This window comes from Onychostoma macrolepis, chromosome 17 (genome assembly GCF_012432095.1).
Source record: "Onychostoma macrolepis isolate SWU-2019 chromosome 17, ASM1243209v1, whole genome shotgun sequence".
Classification (NCBI taxonomy): Eukaryota; Metazoa; Chordata; class Actinopteri; order Cypriniformes; family Cyprinidae; genus Onychostoma; species Onychostoma macrolepis.
In genome coordinates, this window is record NC_081171.1 from 5574243 (window position 1) to 5597327 (window position 23085).

Sequence of the window (23085 nt, forward strand, 5' to 3'; positions counted from 1 at the left end):
TGCCTCTGGAGGCTTTTTTGCACTGAGAATCCCAGCGTGGACAGACCTCTGACAGCGTCTGCAGGAGACGTGGCTCGAGATCACAACTTCACAAACGCTCCAATCCTTGAGATCATGAGTTTGCGGTAATCTAATGACTCACTGCACTTAAGTCAAGCGATTTATATTTCTCGGGGCAAAGCAAACAAAACACATAAAAGCCAGTTTCAATGTTCATAATCTGTTATAAAGCTGGATGATGATGACTCAGTGCATGATGCATACTTTCTGCTTCGATAAGTAATGAAATTAGGTGAAATGAGGGAAAGACAATGAGGGTCTTTTTAAATTATGAAAAGGTTTGTGATACAGAAACCACCTCATTAACAACTATTCTACTGCTGGCTGTCAAATGCATAACCAAAAGGAGTTATACAAGTAAAAAGAAGGTTTATACTGCGTACTAACGTATCTACACTCTTCAAAATAAAGGTTTTGGAAAGAATAGGTTTCATAAAAGTACCTTCTGGTGAACAGTTCTTTAAAAGAACCATTTTTCTTAGTCTGAAGACCATTTTAATAATCTAAAAAACCTTTTTCCACTTCTGTGCAATCGAAAGAGTCCATGAATGTTAAATGTTCTTCATGGAGCCATAGATGCCAATAAAGAACCTTTATTTTTAAGAGTGTAGGTGAACACGATGCATATTTCACAAAAAAATGGATAGTGGTCTCTAAAATGTTTGGACGGGAAACTAAGTTACGTTCATGAGCTCCCAGGCTGCAACAAAGAACGCTTGTGGTGTAAACTAGTCAAAAGTCTGGCTAGATAAAACAATGGGGTAACACTTTAGTATAGGGACCGATTCTCACTCTTAATTAGTTGATTATTAGCATGCCTACTATTAACATATTGCCTGATTATTCTGCATGACTATATTCTACATCCCTAATCCTACTCAATATATTAACTTAACAACTACTTTAACTATTAATAAGCAGCAAATTAGAGGAGTTTATTGAACTAGTTGCTTATTGGCATACATATTACTAGCACATTGTCTGATTATTAGTACTTATAAAGCACATATTAATGACTTTTTTGCATGACCATATTCTAGATCCCTTAATCCTATTCAATACCTAAATTTAACAACTTCAAACAACTGCCTGACTATCAATAAGCAGCAAATTAGGAGTTTATTGAGGGAAAACTCTTTGTGAATAATGCATGTGTGTTCCCTAAAAGCGTTATCAACTATGGTTCTTCTGACATGCATAAACCTCAAGAATCCAGAGATGATGGACTGGATCCTTTAAAACAAAGTCCTCTTGGTTCCTCACCTCTGGAATGGCATGCAAAGGCTTTCTCTTAATTCCTGCACTAACACCAACACATTATCCATCACCTGAATTATTACAATCCTTCAAAACACCTTGCCCTGCACCTTTGTTTATTTGTAAGTTCATTGAACACTTAAGGCATGTCACAGCAGGTTCATGCTCCGCCACAACTCAAACAAACTGTAAAATGCATCAAGTGAGTGGTTTAAGGAGATACTGTGCAGTGTAAGGTGATGTGGTTCACCTGTGATACCTGCGTAAGGTTTGCAGCTCCTCTTCCACTGTGTGACTGTGCAGCAGGGCTTTATCTCGTTCTCTCTGAGCTTCTTGAAGCTCCTCCTCAAGCTGTAGAGATTGGAGAAATGCATGTCAGATCATATCGCGCTCTGTTACAACACACTGTTCATGTATGGACAGCTCAAACGAAAAACTAAACCTTTAAGAAGCACAAAGAGTTACATGAGGAGAACAGCACAGCCGATATGGGCAGTGACAAAAAACCTAAAAAGATATTGATCAAATAAAAAAGGAAAATAAATGAAGCATAAATAAAAATAGTTTAAATGAATACATAATTATTAATTATTTACTTTATTGTCTCTTAAATAAACCTCAAAGAAATACATAGAATTCCATCAGGAGAATTAGCGCAGAGTCAATATGAGGAGAAAAAAAATGAAACAAATAAAAACTGTTGAAATTAATACATATTTATTAATTAATAATTACTAAACCTCCAAGAAACAAAGAATCCCATGTGAACTACGTAACGAAGAGTAAAAAATGAAAAGTTGAAAATAAATAAATAATAATAATTAATGCATTCATAAAAACTGTTAAAATTAATATATAATATTTAATTCATATTTACTTCCTAGCTAAAAACAATAAAATAAATAATGCTTAAAAAACGCTGAAATGAATACATAATATTTATGCATTAACCGCATTTTCTAACTGCTGGTAGACTGTGGAACTGACAATGGGGAACTACTAAAATTAATTAGCCAAGCGAACATGATTTCTCACCAATGAGGAGTCCAAAAAACTGCCAAATATTTGACTGTCCGATATATTGATCTATACAAATACAAAGATACAAATACTAAAAATGTGATGCAAATCAATTGTTGTAACAGTAATGAATCAAACCAAATAAATAAAAAATGTTGCATGGACTGTGCTTTCATCAGTACGGAAGAGAACGCAATTCATAATATGATGCAGATATGTGCCACATTTTCAGTGTTGCCGTGCAAGCGTCACTGCGAGCATTAACGCAAGCGGTTTCTCCTACTGTCACGTAAAGCATACTGATCTAACGAAGAGCAATCAAACATTAAATAACATCATTTCATATTTATGGGCTCATTTCATTGTTTTCTCAACTTCAGATCAGGCAGAACTCAGCTTTTATTCATCGCCAATGCCAGACAGATAACCATCTGAACTCCAACTGAACTTCATTCATTGGTTCGTGTGCACACAAGGAGAAACTCAGTCTGAGGGGGACCCAATTGACTCTATTGTCTCCTAACTCAGCACCTACTCGGCAGCGGTGTGTCGTGAGACTGAGGAATCCCTGGGCCGGTGGGTGCGGGGAAGGCCGGGTAAACACTGTCCCCTACCTCTCAGTGCCTAAACCTGCGGCACAATAAAGCCCCTGCTAATGACCTGCCGTTGAAACAGATGTATTGATGGGCTCATCCTATCAACAGCTGGGCGAGCAGACAGTCACAATGGAGACTGTCTAAACAAACATGACAACCTGTGCTACTGTAAAGGCCTGCAATATACTCCTGAGAGACGAGGGAGGACAAAGACAGGGAGAGTTGGGGAGATAAACAGAGAAGAGGGGGGTTAAAAGAGAAAGACAGAGGATCAACATGTCCGTTTTCTTTTAAAGAAATAGTCCCCCCCCCCCAAAAAAAAGATTCTTTCATTTACTGATCTCCATGTTATTCCACACTCGTATGGCAGGACTAAAAGAAACATTTCAACTTTAAAACCAGGCAAATAAGCACTTAATGTGTAATATTCAAAATCTTCAGAAATCATAAAGATTTTTTTGAGTAGAAGTGCACATGAGATTTGAGACTGGAAAGAAAAGATTTTCTGCAAATACTAGGTAAATTGTGGTTTGTTTTTCATACAAAGTACATTTAGTTATTTAGCAGACGCTTTTATCCAAAGCGACTTACAAATGAGGACGATGGAAGCAATCAAAATCAACAAAAGAGCAATGATATGCAAGTGCTATAACAAGTCTCAGTTAGCGGAACGCAGTACAAGTAGCAAGGTTTTTATTTATTTATTTATTTTTATTATATATTAAAAAGAAACCGATAGAATAGAAAAATAATTCATATAGAAAAAGTAATCATATTACATCAGAAAACGTCAAATGTAGAGCACGACATGTGAAAAGTCCATAAAAATACAGCCCAAAGAACTGTTAATATAAAGGAATGTTGCACAATGAACGGCACATTGCATTGTGTAGTGTTATAGAATGATTATTAACATTTTATAGTTAGTTATCAATATAATTATCCTCTTTGGTGTGAACTGGCCTTTAAATGTACTTTTTTTGTGCTTTTTATCCCATTAGCAAGAGCTTAACAGTAAAAATAACATATGTTTGTCATATTTAAAACAGCAGCAGACAGTGTGTCCTTTTGTGTTCCACAGAATAAAGAAAGTCATACAGGTTTGGAATGACATGATGGTGAGTAAATAATGACAATATTTATATTTCATCGTTGAACTATTCCTTCGAATGAATGGAAGACGTGGAGTTATCAAAAAGTGCTGGAGATGAATGACTCTATAACTTTTTCTATACCCAGGTGTGTTATTGATAAGCTTGGAATTTCAAGTTTTCTTCAAAAACACATGAATGCCGTCCGTGCCTTATCTTTGGGGTGTATCATAAACTGCGATAAAGCTTGAAAGCTTTCATCCTACTGGATGCATTGCCTGCAAAACACACTCAATTTGGCACCTCTTTGAAACAGAGCCGTATATTAATCAAGATGCACTGGATGGGAGTTACTTTTTCACTAAACTCAACTGGAGCACAATGCCACAGTGACATGCAACATGCCCAGCTAATAAAAAAAATTAAAAATTTAAGAAAGTTTTGCTAATGATCCCATTAAGTTATGAAAACACTATGTTCTCTGAACATTTAAAATGTCCAGTTTTTAAGTGTTTTTTTTTTTTCTTGGTTATGTGAACATTAGAGAAAACATTAAGGGAAAATTCCATTTTAAAATTCTGCAAACATTATGGGAATGTCACTTTAGAATGTTTTCTGAACCATTTGAAACTAGTAAGCAGCGACTCTTACGTTAAATGTTAGACAAAATAAAATAACTAACAGAAAAAAGTTCCAAGTACGATGCAGAAATATTTTTTAATAAGAATGTGTTCCAAGAATGTTCTGCTAACATTCCTATTAAGTTATTTCGTAATGTCCAGTTTTTTAAATGTTTGAAAACTGCTAGACAAACTAAAATAACTAACAATTAAAATGTTAAAAGAAAAACATTACATGAACAATGCATAATATTTTTTTTAAATGTGTTCCAAGAACGTTTTGTTAACATGCTCAATAAGTCACGAAAACGTTATTCTGACTGTTCTCTGAACATTTAAAATGACCAGAATTACATTATAATTCTGCGAACATTATGGAAATGTTACTTTTAAATGTTTTCTCCACCATCTGAAAGTAGTAGGTAGCAACATTTAAAGAAAAAAAATTTGTTGGATGTACTAACAACTCAAATGTTTAAGTGTTTATGCTGACATTTTTTGACAATGTTATTAAAAACCAAGTAACCTTAAATATGAATTAATTCTATTAATGTTACTGGAAAAATAACGGTTCATAACTTTGAGAAAACCTCGCCAGAACTTTCTGAGAACATTCCCTGTTAGCTCTGTAAGCATGCGTACCGTTATACATCTCTGATGCAGCCTTTGATTAAAAATCTTCAACTGCAGGCTAAAGACACAGATGCAAATACAATCTTTGCATGCTATAGATAAGTCTGCGTGCTTTCTCACCACAACGCATGACTGTAATGGAAACAGGCCTACGACTCGAACGCCCGGTGCATTTAAATCCCCGAAACACTTTTACCCATAAGCGCATGCAGCTTCCGCTGGTGCGGCCCCGTTCACTCTAATTACTGGAGCGCAGGTCTCGCAAGTCAAAGAGAACATCAAAAAGCCTCAAACCTCTAAAGTCAATATGTACTTTTCTCCAACAGGGAGGGGAGCTCGACTTCAAAGCGCAATTCTTTTAATCTTATGTATTTTATCAGCATTCATTACAATATTATCCAAATTAGGTTCCCAGAGTAACGTGTTAACCTGTAGAGATTAAGCCCTGCAAAGGAGGGTCGCAGCCTTGACCTTTACGAGCGAGCGTTTGGTGGGGCAGAGGTGGGCTGGTCGTGGCCTTTCTGACCCAGTGGGGAGAGGAGGATGTGATGGAGGTTATCAGCGGTGTCACAGTCCGCTCCGTCGCTCTGACTGGAGCTCATTTAAAGCTGCACGGCCCGTATCATGTCAGAGGTCACTTATAAGCGGTTGTGCAAAATGTTCGATGGGACATATCATGGAAAACAGGATTTTTCTTGCTCTTTTGAAATAACTAAACAGTCACAAAGCACGTCGTTCGGAACATTTATGAAATCTACGCTGCAAAAATCTGTTAAATCGTCATGGTTATTACGTCATAGCAATAACCACATTAACATATGGCCACCCACATACATAATCTTTGTTTTATTTACATCTTCAAAAATATCAAAGTGGACTTAACTGTATTGAATGTGCACTTGTAGTGTACTTCAAATCTTAAAAGAAGGTTTTTTTAAAACTACACTTTCAGATAATATAATATTAATAAAATAAAAGTCCACTTAAGTGCAGCCTTATCACCACTTAAACACTTTCCTGTTTCTTACACTTAAGTACACCAAAAACTGCACTTTGTAATAATGTCAAATTAAAAGTTAAATCATTATGTTTTAATAATCTTTTGTCATGCTTTAAAGTACACTTAATGTATTTTGATGGTTTGACTAACATACCTAAGCGCATGTAAAGTTTATATTTATATTATTCACATTTAAAGTTAATATATTTTAAAATATACCAAATCACTACTTCATTAAAAATATGGAATTACAAATGTATTTAAATGCATGACATACAAGTTCCAACTGAAATGACAACAGAAATTAAACTATCATAAATAAATTAAACCATAAATATTTGTCAGTACATTCAGCAGGACACATATTTCAAAGACAATATAGTTAAAATTTAGTTAATTCCTACTTATGTGGGGTAAAAAATATAATTGAAACTATAATACATTCTCATTCAATTGCAATTGACACACAGTAAAATGCCCAAAAACATTACATTCGGTTTGCACTGAAGTATATTCTTTTAATGTATATTATGTCCGTATAAGTACTCTTTTTGCTAAAGTGTACTTCTTTTTCACTAGGGAAAAAAATAGTCTGCTGCCAGATTATACTCACATCTGTAGCCTGCACTTTTCCAACTTCTAATAAATGCATAAAAGTATCTGCTAAACTATTACCAAACTAATACTTATTCTAACTGTTGTTAGAATTTTAACATGTTTCACATGTAACACAAATGTGAACTGGACTCAACAGGCGCTTCATTATAAAGGACTAATCCTATGAAAAACATGCACCCTTCTCTATTTCCAAGCCTGTGTCACCCGATGATGTCTGATCAAACAAATTCAGTTCGACAGGACAGAGACAAAGGACTTGCATCCTCGTCTGACAACAAAAAGCCCAAATACATGAGAGCCCACCTCCGCAGAACACACTCATAAATCTCTCTCGTAACAGTCAGCACAAAACAGCAGAGCTGATGCCCCTGGCTTTAAAACCCCTATAAGACATCCACAAAGAATAGCATGCTCTGAAAGAGATGGTTTATGCAATCTTTATGAGGACCCACTATCATTTATTTGAGGGGGAATGAAACCAGGACATGATGCAGGTCAGATTCGAATGCATGAGCACCAGGGCTCAATGTGTCTACAGCATGTGTGCCGTTAGGCTATATCTCAGGCATAAAACAGAAAATTAAGCAAAAGTTCACTCAGAAATGTAAATAATTATCATAATTTATTCACCCAAATGTCATTCCAAAACTTTATAAATTTCTTTTTTTCTGTGGAACACAAAAAATATTCTGCAAAATAATTTTTATTTTATTTACACCATTATTTATCCAATTGTTTAATTAATGACATAAAATGAAAATAAAACAAAATAAAAAAATAATAAATATATTTTAAAAAAGGCAAAATTGAGGTTTGGGTGTACTTTAAAAGGAAAAAAATGGCTTTGCGTTTTATTGAAAATACAGCTTTCATACAAATATAATGATTTTTAGTCACAAATATCAATTATTTGAACGTTTAACCAACCATTTCTTTAAAATAAACACTTTCTTAAGAGGAAAACAAAGGAATTACTTGACATGCTTTTAAACTTGCTTTTTAAAAGAAAACAGGACCGAGAACAATGCACCAATTTTCCACTTAGAAACCTTGTAAAAATGAAATAAAAGTTACCTGAGATCGACCATAACACATTTTGAATAGTCAAACACGTATGTTATTAGATTCAGTGAATAAGTTTATTTTGGAATAGTTACAACAAGCACATGGCGCCCATTTCGTTCTTTTCTATAAGATGAAAGCATATAGTGAACAAGTCAAAAAAGCACCATAAAAGTATCATTAAAGTAGTCCATAATTAGTTTGCTATATTTAAGGTCAGTTCATTCAATTCCAAACATTCAAACGTGACAAGATGTTGGTATTAATTCACTGATATTACATCTGGCAGGTCTGAATGAGATTTGAGGGCTACAGCTTCTACTTTTGTGTTCCACAGAATTTCAATATTTCTGTCTAAACAGAGGGGCATTTTTGGGAAAACTGACAGCAAAGAGGCCATAAAGATAATATTATCCACATTTAATGGTCCATGAGGTTCAGAGCAGATGAAATTGGAGTTAAAGGTGAGGTCTAGGCCTAGAGAGTGATGGGGGCAGGAGCAGGCGTGTGAGATCACTTCACTGCTGTCAATGCACAGAGAAAAGCTGCAGAGCAAACACAGGTGGTTCAGAGCGAGGGAAAAGCTCTTGTCCACATCCCCCACTCAGCATTTATTTTAGAGGGACTCACGCGCTTCAAACTAAAACCAGCCAACGAACCAGCATATATATGAATCTGTATTATGTTAATGCAAGCAAATTCTAATCATTACAGACTGACTGTAACAATTCATTTTTGGTCATTTTTGTTCCTTAATGGATCTTGTTTTCTGTCAGGACATGAAACCTGCACACACATTTTAAATTATTGTCAGGATTTCCTGTTAACATATATATATATATTATTATTTTTTTAAATGAAGAGCCCAGATGAAATCAGCAGATCATTTAGCATTTTCTGTGTCTAATTTGGAGGGAAAAATCTGCAGAAAACATTTAAATATGTTAAAAAGTGCTAAAAATTTAATCAAATTAGCTAAATGGCTAAAAATTAACATGCAAGGGGTAAGGATGCACATAGATTAAATTTGTGCCTGATCATGTTTCCACCTTTAAACACATGCACACCCATTTATACACCTTCTGGCCATTTTAGATTTCATTTTTTAGTCCATGTTGACCTTATTTTAGGTCATTTTTTACTGGGGACAACTGGTGGCCACAAAGATAGCGAAACCTGACCCCGCAATAAAGCTGTATGATAAATTTATTGCGACGACTCGGAGATGGTTGTTGAACAGGTTCTTGTACATGTGCTGAGGTGAAAATGAGACAGACTGAAGAGATAAGACAAGGAATAGCCCCGGGTATCATCAACTGACAAAAGTCACGAGCCAAAAAAACACTTTGCAGGTGCTTTGCTGTTCTGGTGAAAAATGATGATGAAATGACAACAAACGCTAAATATGTCCCTAATTTACATCTTGATTGAAAAGGGAAAAGAAAAACAACTTGCCTATCTGCGATTATAATTTCCATGATAAAAAAGAACACTGGTTAACGTTCTCTATCTCTAAACAGTGTGGCGATTAAAAACCTTGAAATTAATCATCCAAATGAAATCCCTGAACGTTAGTGTGAGCTAAAAGCTAAATATAAAGATTTGAGATGGAGAAGTCTTCGCTCATCATCTCAAACTCAACTCTTTTTTTCACCCTGCAGATTTCCTCCGGCTTTCTTTAAAGTAAAATGTCAATCGATAAGTGGAAGTCCTGTTCATTTTTAAATTGTTTTGTGGATATGTTCCTGGCACTGTTGACTAATTTTACAACAGCTGTTCCCATTTCGTTTTAAATTAAAAACCCCGCTCTGTAATCCCAGGAGTCAATCTATAATTAAGGGGATTTATGGAAAAACCAAGTGCTACATTAATAACAAAATTTAATATATTTCTTAATAAGCCATCAGCCGAACTGTCTTAAATGTGAACTATCATTTTTTTTTTTAAATCTTCAGAAAGCTTTGCCTGGAGACAGACTGGACCTTTTTATCAGATTATAAATAATAATTATTTTATATCTACCGGTAATCGTCACCATGTGGCACAGTTGCATCCCAGCATTTTCAGACCACAATCCACATCATTACGGCTAAATATAAACAACCCAGCATCTATTTGTTAATCTGTCACGAAACTGGAATATCATTATGATCGGTTTTGCCCCTCGCCATTGCTTCGTGTTCATCATATGGCTACACCATCAAAACAAGTAAATGCTGGCCTAGAAAACGCATGAATAAATAAGAATCTGAAATACATTTTCTTAAAATCACTTTTAAAAATTAGGGCTCAATTTAACAAAAACAACAATAATAAATGAATTAACATTTGTTTTTAGAAATAAACAAATAAATTATCAATAATAATAATAATAATAATAATAATGATAATTATTATTAATAATAATAGTAAATAATAATGACAACAACAATTTGTTATTAATAATATCATCAAAAATCTAAATTAATAAAAATTAAATAATAATAAAAATAATTTATTTTATTTTATTTTTATAATTATCTAATTATCTAGATATATTAACTTTTTGATTTAATAAAAATAATTCAATTAAAATTAAACAAATTATTTCTTTTAATTTACTTTTGATTATTATGATGGCTACACAATCAAAACAAGTAAATGTGGTTTTACCACATTTACCACATTTCAAGATGGTTTTACCATAATGAATTATCAAAAAAAAAGTTAAATAACAGCAAATTTTCACTGCCATTACACTGATATGTAGAAGAAAAAAACTTAGCATGTTGAAAGGAAAAATACACACACTAAGTAATCAAATTAAATCAAATAAAAACTGTCACCATGCTAACAATAACACAAGCTCAACCTCCGCTCTGACATCATCAGCCCAGTGGGTGGTGAGGTTAAGTGGATGATGACATCAAATGCAGTTAGTGCATTTGTATATTCACTTAAGATGCAGGTTTGTAATGTGTTAATGTGTGGTAAAGGTCCGGGGCACGGCCCTGACTCAGCACCCCTGCTGAAACCAGCCCCCTGCTCGGCCCAGTCTCTCTCAGCGCATGTTTACTCAGCTCTATCTAATGACGGCCCTTTTACAGCACTCTGCATTAAACTCAAGGGCTCTGGCTGCATCAGATAAATACAGCAAATCAAATAGGCCCATGTTTGCCCTGCGTCTCCCTGACAGACCCGCGGCGAGGCATCGCAGCACACTGACCGGCCTGTGTCATCCTAAAACCCTGTCAAACAGACACCCGGGGCCGTCAGTCAATCGCTGCAAATCACTAGAAAACAAGAGCAGGAGAGAGCAAATAGAAGTTAATGAATGATACAGTGGAGAGCGTAATGACGGGCTGATAGAGGGGACGGGGCATCATAAGCGGGGCCGCACGTACGGTGAAGGTCGGATTGGAGAATGGTGTTGTTGGCAAACACCCTGGCGTGTTACGTGTATTCGCTGAAAGCTAGCGCAGGCTAACCCGAGGGCTCATGACATTCATTTCCAGAGGTTTCTTCCCACGTGGGAGGTGTATGTGTGTGTGTGTGTGTTTTACCTTGCTCGCTCGTTCCCGATTGTTTTGGGCAGCCAGGTGGCGGGTGCTGTTTGCAGAATTATGGCACGGCTCTTTCACACGAAGAAGCTCTTGTTCCAGACGCTTGCACTAGGGATGAGAGAGAGAAACGGGATCACTTGAAAGCATTAAATCAGAATTTACCCAGGTGATTAGACCAGTTAAAAGACACTTGCTTTCACACTTGGTTGCTTTTGCATAAACTAAACAAGCCAAAATTATGTTAAGTGATCCTATGGACCTTTTTCACATTTCCGGGTTTCTCAGCAGCGGAAGTCGTCATAGTTGGGTTACCACAAAAATAGTACCACAGAGTACCACAAAAATATTTTTTTTATTTCCATTTGGTCAAATAGCAAAAGAAAATCTCCATGATTGTGTTTTCACGATTTTCAATTGAGGGAGACTGATAACGGCAGTCAGAAGAGAGAACAATGTCAAATTTACTGTCCCTCCCATAGACGCTGCATTAGAAACACTAGTTTTTTGTAATTTGATGCAAAGGTGATGTAATACAAAGTATAGTGTTATAAATGTACATGCATCACAGTCTTGTGAAAAGGGTCCATTAGGTCATTTTCAATGCACTGTTTCTGTACCGTTGGACAGATGTTTCTCAGAAATTTCCATTGTGCATTATAGTTTATTATATTTACATTTTAAAATAACTGGTTGGATATTATACAGTCTTATGGAAAATAAAAGTTTTTTAAATTTTTGAGGAGTGGGGGTTATTATCTCGACAGAATCATTTAACTGCAAAACACTATGATTATAACTTTTTTGAAAGCGTTTAAATAATATTTGTATTAAAGTTGGCTCAGGAACCATGTGAAAACCAGTTGCACTGCCACATGGAAAAATCATGTGTATGCAAGTCTGTTCTAAGAGAGGTGAAATCTCTGCAGGGTATAAACCTACATTCTCAGTTATTACTATATTTACTGTAAGAACCTCAGCACACACTTGCTGATATTACTCTCCGTTTGTGTCTGTGATCCCTGGAGGGACAGACTCATTTGTGGTACAGTTCAAAAATAAAATCACATGGAACATCCATAGAGTTTAAACCACTTCAGTAATTCAGTAATATTCATATATTTTAAAAAAATTGCAGACAACTGCTTGTGTTTGAGAGATGCCATAAAAGTTTTTTGACAACACTTTAGTGTAGGGAGGGACCAATTCTCAAGATTAACTAGTTGTTTATTAGCATGCTTATTGTTAACATATTGGCTGTTTATTAGTACATATAAAGCACATATTCTGCATGACCATATTCTACATCCCTAATCCTACCCAATACCTAAACCTAACAACTGCCTTTATTTATAAGCAGCAAATTAGCAGTTTATTGATGTCAGGAACTGTGCTGGGAAGAACAATGGATACGTGGAATAAACGAAACAGTCTTTAATATAATCCAAACAAAGGGTAACTCACACAGGAAACGGCTGAAGACACAAGAACATAACGAAGTTGACCCGACAAAGACAGACAGCACAGACCTTGACTTAAATACATGGGGTAACAAGCTTAATTACGTGACACACCTGGATGACATGAACACAATCAGACAAGGGAGAAACTGGGTCACGGAGCACACGGGGAAGGAAAACACACAAAAAAGTCCATGGGCGTGACATATGCCCCCCCCCCCCTCCTCCCGAAAGGCGCGTCCTCGCGCCACAGGAACAACATAGGAAGGGATGGTGGGGACTTGGGAGGAGGCTCGGGAGGAGGACGACGACCAGAGTCCAGTGTGGAGACGATGGAGGGAGGAGCCAAGGAGGAAACAGGAGGGACTTGGAGCATGTGGTGCCAGGTGGGACACAGGCCACAGCCGTAATGGCGACCCACGGTGGAGCTGATGGAGTGAGGAGTCATGGAGGAGGAAGGGCTGACTCCAAGGGGCCGCCCAACGCCGGCGGAGCAGGTGACGGAGGAGCAAGAGGAGGAGACGGAGAGCCGATGAGCCAGGGCGGTGGGGAGGATCCGGAGGACCAAGGCGGAGCAGATGGTGCCAGCGACCGCCGCGGAGGCGTGGCTCTGAAAGGCCGCAGTGGAGCCGGAGCGACAGAGGACTGAGGAGGAGTCGACGGGATGAAGGAGCCTAACGGAGACGGAGGGACGAGGCGCAGCCGGAGGAGTGGAGTCCCGAGGCGCAGGATGGTCGACGCCAGACCAGGGCGGAGCCAGAGGGATGAGGGAGCCCAGCGGAGCTAGTGGACTGCCGGGCCTCGGCAGAGAGGAGGGAGCTAGGAGCCATAGTGGAGCCGATGGGTCAACGAGTCAACTCCAAGGTGGAGTCCAGAGCTTAGAGGCTGGAGGCGGAGTCAAGGGATACTCCAGCCACGGCGATGCTGGAGCAAGGCAGTCCTGCGGCACTCGCACCATGCTGATAGTGGGCTGAGGGCAAGCAGAGGGGCTGCCAGATGACAGCGGAGGAGGAGGAAGGAGTGGGTGGGAGGGCGGGCATTTGTGAGACTCTGGGCATTCAGGGCTGAATTCAGGAACGGGAGCCCTCTCTGGGCTTGACATGGGAACAGGAGACCTCTCTGGGCTTAACTCAGTAACAAGAGCCCTCTCGGGGCTTAACTCAGTAACAAGAGCCCTCTTTGGGCTGGACATGGGAACAGGAGAGACAGAGGGCTCCGCAGCAGGAGGGAGGAAAGGGGCCAGATCAGTATCCCAGACGATGAGGTCCCCATCAACAGACTGCCCCTTGAAGTTCAGCAGTCCCAGATCCATAATCAGCTCACCCTCAGCCACGGTGCAGGGGGCGGAGCTCCTCTCCGCGACATTCTCCCTCGAGGCGGGCTCTGTTGCCGGCTCTCGCACCTGGACTGACATCACTTGCAGCTCCAGCTCCGCGGCGCTCCGTTGTTCTGTCGCTCCATAATTAAAAAAATAAAATAAAATCTACAAATATTTTACTATTTTAAAAATAAGAAATATTTGTAAAACCATGTAAATTATTTGTCTAAGGAATTATATAATTATCAAATTTTACTAATAGTAATGTTATATAGATACAATTAATTACATGACAAAGCAAATTTATTAAAAAGAATAAATAAAGAATGAAATGAGTAAAAATCAACCTAAATAAATAAATAATGTAAATGATTTAGAATTACTAAATTCTGCATTTTTCCAACAAATTAAACTACAGGTCTTTAAGTAAAATAGTGTAAACAATGGCTCAACTAAATGTATCTAAATAAATATTATGTCAAAGCAAAATATAACCATGTAAATGTAAAATTATTAAAAATGCCTAACACTTTAGTGTAAGGACCAATTCTCACTCTTAACTAGTTGCTTATTAGCATGCCTATTATTAACATATTGGCTGTCTATTAATACTTAAATATAAAGCACATATTCTACATCCCTAATCCTACCCAATACTTAACAACTACCTTACTAACTATTAATAAGCAGCAAATTAGGAGTTTATTGATGCAAAAGTCATAGTAAACGGCTTGTTAATAGCAAGAATTGGACCTTAAAATAAAGTGTGACCAAAAATGCATTATCAAATAATGCATTTTTCCTAAAACGGCATAGGGTAAACTGATTTTGCAAGCTTCAGGGTAAACTGTCATTGTCAGTGGCTCAAATACTATAAACACTAAAACCATTATAAATACAAAATGCTGAAAATCATTTCATTACATTCGAATATGACTGAGTAGTACTTTTAATCAATACCACAAGTGCCTACACATAATTCCCTGTCCACAAAGCCTATCCTTATTTTTCCATACAGTACACGACTCTCTGGCCGGCTGTCAGACAGACTTTAAACACACACCGACGTGACCAGCTCTTTGGTGGGTATTATTGTAAGCGGGCTTGTTTTCTACCAGTCCATATGTGCTCCTCTCCATGTGCACATTCCAGGATCGACGGACACTTACCAGGAATGTAAACCATCCTCACGGCCTGACAAATCCCAATGTTTCAACATTCAGCCGTCTCAAAGAGTAGCGCCGGTGCAAACAAGCCTCTCAGCCACCGACCCCACTCCCGTCTCTTTCCTCTGCAGACTAAAATAATACCACCGCCATCCAGACAAAACACACAGTGCCTCTTTAGTGTCAGCCTGAGTTATGGTTCTCGGGCAGCAGATGTCTTTTAGGGGGAAACGTATTTTAATCAGAATGCACCTCTGCGGTGACGCAAAAGGCACCAAAAATAGCTGCAGTTGGGGCGAAATGGAGAGTAGGAACAGACATGTTAATTTATTTTAACTTTTTAATCAATATTAACCAGCACAACAACACAAGAGGTCTGAACCGCGTGACATCATGTACTACGAGCATTAAAAAAAAATCAGCCAAGTAAGATCTCAAGACAACCCTAATTCGCCACGAGATGCGACTTCATTTCCCCTTTCACTTTAACATCAGCACTCTATCAAGATCAAGAGAAATTCAATAAGCGCCCAGCGCAGGGACATAACGAAGCGGATCTTATTCGCCGCGTTAACTGTGAGGAGAGGAAGGAAGCGAGAATAAGATTTATTTCCTCCAGCACTTATCCAGCTTTTCATATTCCGGCAGGCCAAAGGGATGTGGCGGCCCTCTGCCTGCAGCCGGGCTCTAATCCCTACGAGATGAGGAGAGAGATGGGAGGAACGGCAGGGGAGGGAGATATCCTTGAGGATAGAGAGAGGACCCATTCCCGTCTCAGAGGGATTAGGCGTGGGGTTTGCAACTTACTTCTGAAATTGCCCCACAGATTCAGGTTTTTGGCCCCAATGAAAAAGCAGGGCGGCGTTCGGCAGCGTGTGCGGGTGGGTTTTGGGTGGAGTTAGAAGACTGACACCTGGCCTTCTGCTCATATCAGAGAGGTTGACACAGGTTGTCATGGTCGAGCTGCCACTGGCTTTCCTGTTGAATTTATCTGCACGACAGGATTTATTTTATGAATCTGGCCTACATCCAATAAAGGACTCAGTCGACTGGAAGACTCTGAGTGATACAAGTACATTTACACTATGAAGAGAGCATAAACTAAGTATAAGGTCTCAATTTATCAATTTTTTCCTCGCAACACTTTTTTTTTTTAAACAAATATGTTTAGACTCCCTTATCTTAGACTCCCTTATATTCTTGGACATTAAAAATTAATTGCTTAATATAATAAAAGCATATAATATTAAAAATGTCATGAAATTTATTTTGAAAATTCATTAAAAAAAATACACTATTGTTCAAAAGTTTGGGGTCATTAAGACTTTTTTCAAGGGAATTAATACTTTTATTCAGCAAGGATGTATTAAATAGATCAAAAGTGACTGTAGAGAGTTTTACATAGAAATTTTGGTTGCACTTTATTTTACAGTACGTATACTTACATGTCCTTACAGTGTACCTACCTGAGAAAGTACTGATAATATAAGGTAACTAGGTTTAGGTTCAGGGTTAGTACCTAGTTATTACCTACACTCTCAGAAATAAAGGTACAAAAGCTGTCACTGGGGCAGTACCTTTTCAAAAGGTAGACTTTTGTACCTATTAGGTTCAAATATGTACACTTTAAGTACTAATATGTACCTTTAAGGTACCAAAATGGACCCTTTAGGTACAAACATGTACCTTTTGAAAGGGTACCGCCCCAGTGACAGCTTTTGTATCTTTATTTCTGAGAGTGTAGTTATTGTAATTAATATAATAAGTACATAGTATGTTCAAGAGGAACAGGACTGTAAAATAAAGTGCTACCGAAATTGTTTCAAATAAATGCTGAACTTTTATTTTCAACAAAGTGCCTGAAAAATTAACCATGGTTTTCACACACACAAAAAAAAAAAGAAAAATGAAGCATCCCAACTGTTTTCAACATTAATGATAAAAAAATGTTTCTTGAGCTGCAAATCAGCATATTAGAATAATTTCTGAAGGATCACGTGACGCTGAAAATTTAGCTTAAATAAATCACATTTTATAATATATTCAAATAGAAAACAGTTATTTTATTAGAGACTTCTTTCAAAAATGCAAAATATTATGATCCCAAACTTTTGAATGGTGACATACATTTTTTTTTACAAAATATGGCATACAAAAAAATCTCTCCAGTAAAGGCAGAAATAAGCCAGTTAGATGGACTAGCTACTCTATAGTTAAAACTAGTTTTACAGCTCTGATGTATGCGTGTCAGAACTAAGCAACTGTGTCTCTTATGCCACAAACTCTGCCATTATTAATTTATGAGTTTACTCACACACACACACACACACACACAAGAGAGATGTAGAGGCGTTGTTGCACAGCACGTCTTCCATGTTGCTGCATTTGTTCAGTTTGCAGCAATGGCTTTTTTTCTCCTGCTTATTCACTCCTGTCGGGCAGGGCTTTTAAGGACCAGAGCAGGTCCAACAAGGAAGATGGAAATAATTTCAATCAAAAATATTCCTGCGTATCCAACCACAGAAATATTAGAGCACATTATACTGTACCTGGCAACCACCTGCACAGATGAATTTACAATCAAATGAACGGTTTCCTTTTTTACTCTTTATCTACACTATGTTTTGTTGCAGAATTTTATTTCTAAAATGTCAACATTTTAGCCACAATCACTCATGTTTTTGATCATATAAAAGAGTTTTGCATCACTCGTATCCAATAAACACCGCCTCATATCCATTATTATTGATTACAGTAAATTACCCGTCTAAAATACTGAGTGTCACAAGTCTGGGAAACCAAATAATCAGAAAGGGCTTGATGACCTGTACATCACACCTGATAAAAGTTACAACACACACTACCCTCTGACCCAAAACAACATTGGGAATGACCGTTAGATACAATTCTGTGTCCAAATAATAAAATCAATCACATTATATAACACTGAAACGTATGAAATGTAGGCAGAATTTATCAACAAAGAAATCCCAGCAAATACATCCACTGCCCCACACTTGAACTCTATGATGAAGCTGAATATCTGGATGTCAATATTTAGCTACCTGCTTGTTTGTTTTCATTTGATTGAATTATGTGTGTAGGAACGATATACCAAATATTTGAGGTTATGCAGCAATATTTGTCCCTACATGTGAATTAGGTAGCTGGTGTGTTGATTCTTAAATCAGTGCAGGATCTGTGAATAAACACAGATGTATGTGCTTTAATAGACCAATAATCAAAGTCATCTTGCAGAGGAGTTAAAACGCAGGAGGAGAGATAGTCAATATTTAGAGAGTCGTATTTGATTTTTTTTTTTTTTTCCTATGGTGTAAAGGTTTCTGGCTTGGTACACAACTACTGTGAGCGAAGTGTTTAGGGCTGGTGTGTGTTAGAATTGACCCTTTAGCAGAGAGTGTGTGCATGCTGTAGGTTTGTACCCTGGTTAAAGCAGCGTCTCTCTCTTCTATGACGGCTTTCATCTCCTCTGAGGTGATCTGGGAGCGACGCTCTCTGGCCCTCTGGATCTGTTCGATGATGGCCGCCCCGCTCTGCTCGATAGCAAGGGCAGAGTCCGCGCTGTTAACCCTGTTCAACAACTCTTCCAGGTCCTGACCAAAACACACAAACGGCATCATATCTCATATCAAAACTCATGCTAAATGTGACCCTGGACCACAAAACCAGTCTTAAGTCGCTGGGGTATATTTGTAGCAATAGCCAAAAATTCACTGTATGGGTCAAAATGATCGATTTTTCTTTTATGCCAAAAATCATTAGTATATTAAGTAAAGATCATGTTCCATGAAGATATTTTGTAAATTTCTTACCGTAAATGTATCAAAACTTAATTTTTGATTAGTAATATGCATTACTAAGAACTTCATTTGGACAACTTTAGGCAAGGCGATTTTCTCAATATTTAGATTTTTTCACACCCTCAGATTCCAGATTTTCAAATAGTTGTATCTCGGCCGAATATTGTCCTATCCTAACAAACCATACATCAATGGAAAGCTTATTTATTCAGTTTTCAGATGATGTATAAATCTCAATTTCAAAAAATTGACACTTAGGACTGGTTTTGTCGTCCATGGTCACAAATATAATTTCAAAAATCAGTTGATCACATTTTAAAGGAATAGTTCCAAAAAATTAAAATTTACTCTCCCTCGGAGAATAAACAAGTTTGTTTCTTCATCAGAACAGATTTGGAGAAATTTACATCAATTTACATCACTTGCTCACCAATTGATCCTCTGCAGTGAATGGGTGCCGTCAGAATGAGAGTCAAAAAAGCTGATAAAAACATCACAATAATCCACAAGTAAACCACACAACTCCAATTATTCAAGTAATATCTTCTGAAGTGAAAAGATGTGTGTTTATAAGAAACAAATCCATCGTTAAGATGTTTTTAAATTCAAACCATTGCTTACGGCCAAAATACGAGTCCTCTATCCATAATATTGTTTTCTCCAGTTAAAAAGTCATCTCATCTGAATCAGGAGAAATATGCAGTTTCAAAACAGTTCTAAACCAATATGTTGGTGGATTTTGATGTGAGAGCACAACAAGGGACGGACTTTTTCACTGGAGGAAGCATTATAATTGATTATGAACTGGTATTTTGGCCAAAAGTGACAGATTTAAAACTAAAATGCCATAATGATGGATTCGTTTCTTACAAACATTTATCTTTTCACCTCACAAGACATTAATTGATGGACTGGAGTCGTATGTGGATTATTGTGCTGTTTTTATCAGCTATTTAGACTCTCATTCTGACGGCACCCATTCACTGCAGAGGATCCATTGGTGAGCAAATGATGTGATGCTAAATTTCTTCAAATCTTTTCAGATGAAGAAACAAACTCATCTACATCTTGTTTGGCCTGAGCGGGAGTACATTTTCAGCAAAATTTTAATTTTTGAATGAACTATTCCTTTAAGATTTAAGAACAAGAACAAATAAGAACAAATATGCAAAGAATATGCAATTTGGTGCAGTTGCAGACATTTATATGGCCAAAAAGATTAAATTCTGATTCCTTGTAAATCAATGAGATCTTTATTGTAGATTACTTGCATTAAATGCATATAAATATCAGTTGTCACTATGTATCTCTTAATACTATGTCTGAGTATAATGATATTTCAATGCTTAGTTTATTGGTCAAAGCTCTGCATGCAATGCAGTGCAATGATGATTGAGAGATGTACAAATAAATGCTCCTCAAAAACCTGATGTATCATATTTTAACATGATTTTTACGTGAATTAATTGTGGATAATCAGGTAAACCCAAGTTGCTTCAGTCCTGTAAGTGTTCATCTTGAAATATTATTAACAAGTTATTCTTACGTTTTTATAAAAATCAGTGAAGTCAGTATCAATCACGCAGAAGGCATGTAGTAGATCATGTACAACAGGTTTTTCAGCAAAGTTTTGATCATATTGATAATTTAGAGAAATGTATGTATCAAATATGATGATACAGAAGCCTTTATAATGTTAAATACAGCTGTAATCACTCCTGAAATTTTAATGGTTGACATACTGGTAACTACAGCAACATTTTGGCATCTCACTATAGATGCCAATGGCCACTTATTTTCTATTTTTGATGAAAGAAACAGAAGCAACTTGAGACATTACGTCAAGTAATTATTAGCAAACCACTGTCAATAGAGGCACAGTTCAAAAATGCTCATCAAATAGCTACATGATTTAAGGTATCATTTACGTTCATGTGCACAGAAAATGAACAATTTCTTCATCAGAATAAGCATCAAAACAAGCCTTTCCTGTGGCTGTGTTTTCATTTAAGACAGTCGGACAAAAAGGGTACACAGAACAATCAGAGATGAAATTCTCCAGTGAGGAAGGCTTACCACATCACTTTCTTCAGGTTTAATATTCTCCAGCCTGGAGAGAGATGGAGAGAGAGAAAAAAATGTGTGAGAGAGAGAAATAGAGAAATGAAATGTAGTGAGCTTCCTTGAGTTTCCTTTATGTCACTCTGCAAAATGAGATCACTTCCCAAATCCAGTAATTGCATTCTGTGGGTTTTGGTATGAAAGCAGAAGACACACTCAGAGATATTAAAAGTGCCTCCTGCTCATGCTGTTATTCCACTGTAATGCCCATTCTGCTCAGAACTGACAGCGAATTGTTAAGTTATTAATGTTTACTACTTTATATGACTATTGGGATCAATTGTTCATATGTGTGGGGAAACGGAGAGACGGATTAGGCCTGAACCTTTTGTGCCACACCTGCCATGAGCATCTTTATAAAGGCAAAGACAACAGTAATTATGGAGCCAAATGCCTGGAGACAGACGGGTCACACATTGTTGGAAATATTTATGATTGTGAAGGTTTTTCATATGGACCTCCATAACAAATGCACAGTCACAAAGATTTGCTCACGGCTAATGTAGATCAATGGCATGCAATAAATGTATGAAATATATACAGTGGGGTCCGAGAATCTGAGATCTCACAATAAAAAAAATAAAATAAGCGCAAATAAACGAAAAGCTGTAGGGTTTTAAAAAATTAAAACTATAAAATTATGATCATGTAAAAATTTTATTTAATTTCTAAAAAAAAAAAGTCTAATATTTCTAATATTATTTAAAATGAAAAAAAAAAAAAACATAAAAAGTAGTATGTACATTTACACTACCATACAAAAGTTTAGTGTCTGTAAGATATTTTTAATGTTTTTGAAAAAAAATTACAATTATGCTCACCAAGGCTGCATTTATTTGATCAAAAAAAAAAAAAAAAAAAAAAAACAGTAAAAACAGCAATATTGTAAAATATTTGTACAATTTAAAATAACAGTTTTCTATTTAAGTATATTTAAAAAAAATAATTCTTGTGATGCAAAGCTGAAATTTCAGCATCATTGCTCCGGTCTTCAGGGTCACATGATCCTGCAGAAATCATTCTATGCTGATTTACTTCTCAAGAAACATTTCTTACTATTATCAAAGTTGAAAACAGTACTTAATATGTTTGTGGAAACCATAATACTGTTTTTTTTTTTAATGATTTTTTGATAAATAGAAAGTTCAAAACAACAGCATTTATTTTAAAAATAAATATTTTGTAACATTATAAATAACTTTACTGTCACCTTTGATCAATTTAATGCATCACTGCTTAGATGAACTTCTTTATAAAAAAACATTCCAACTCCAAACTTTGAAATGGTAATGCAAATGGAAAATATAAGGTCCCCACTGTATATTTATACTGCCACAGTTTCACTGGTTTCAGAGAGAGATGACGGCGGGTGAATTGCAGAAATTCATCTTGCCTACTTTTACAGACCTCACCGGCGTGATGCTCCTTTAAGAGCAAATCGAATTCCTCCATCAGCCACCAGGCAGAAAAAACAACAACCCCTCCACTCATTTACAAAGGCATTACATGGATCTCCATCCATTATAAAGGTACATACTCATTCACACAATGGACCCAAGAGTGACCTCCGAAAATAAGGGCTTAGAACACGTGCGTCCATATTCCCTCAAAGATAATGGGATTCCACTTGGCTATCAATTATCATTTTTTTGAGAGAGGGGCCGGAATGGAGCCTTTGAACACAGCTATAAGAGGGACGCGAT

General features: G+C 36.9%; 1 protein-coding gene across 5 annotated transcripts in view; it reads right to left on the minus strand.

The window, feature by feature from the left end:
* Positions 1-23085, minus strand: part of mipol1 (mirror-image polydactyly 1) — a 73238-nt gene that overhangs the window by 15793 nt on the left and 34360 nt on the right. For 3 of the 5 annotated variants that reach the window (XR_009266727.1, XR_009266729.1, XM_058749427.1), the window contains 4 exons: positions 21338-21371; positions 18884-19054; positions 11500-11607; positions 1568-1668 (listed from right to left, as the gene is read on the minus strand). Coding sequence is in view for 2 of the 5 variants with exons in the window: in XM_058749427.1 (XP_058605410.1) it covers positions 1568-1668; positions 11500-11607; positions 18884-19054; positions 21338-21371 (414 nt within the window). In the remaining 3 variants the exon portion in view is untranslated. The remainder of the gene's footprint in view (positions 1-1567; positions 1669-11499; positions 11608-18883; positions 19055-21337; positions 21372-23085) is intronic. The other 2 variants (XR_009266728.1, XM_058749428.1) reach the window with 1 other exon arrangement.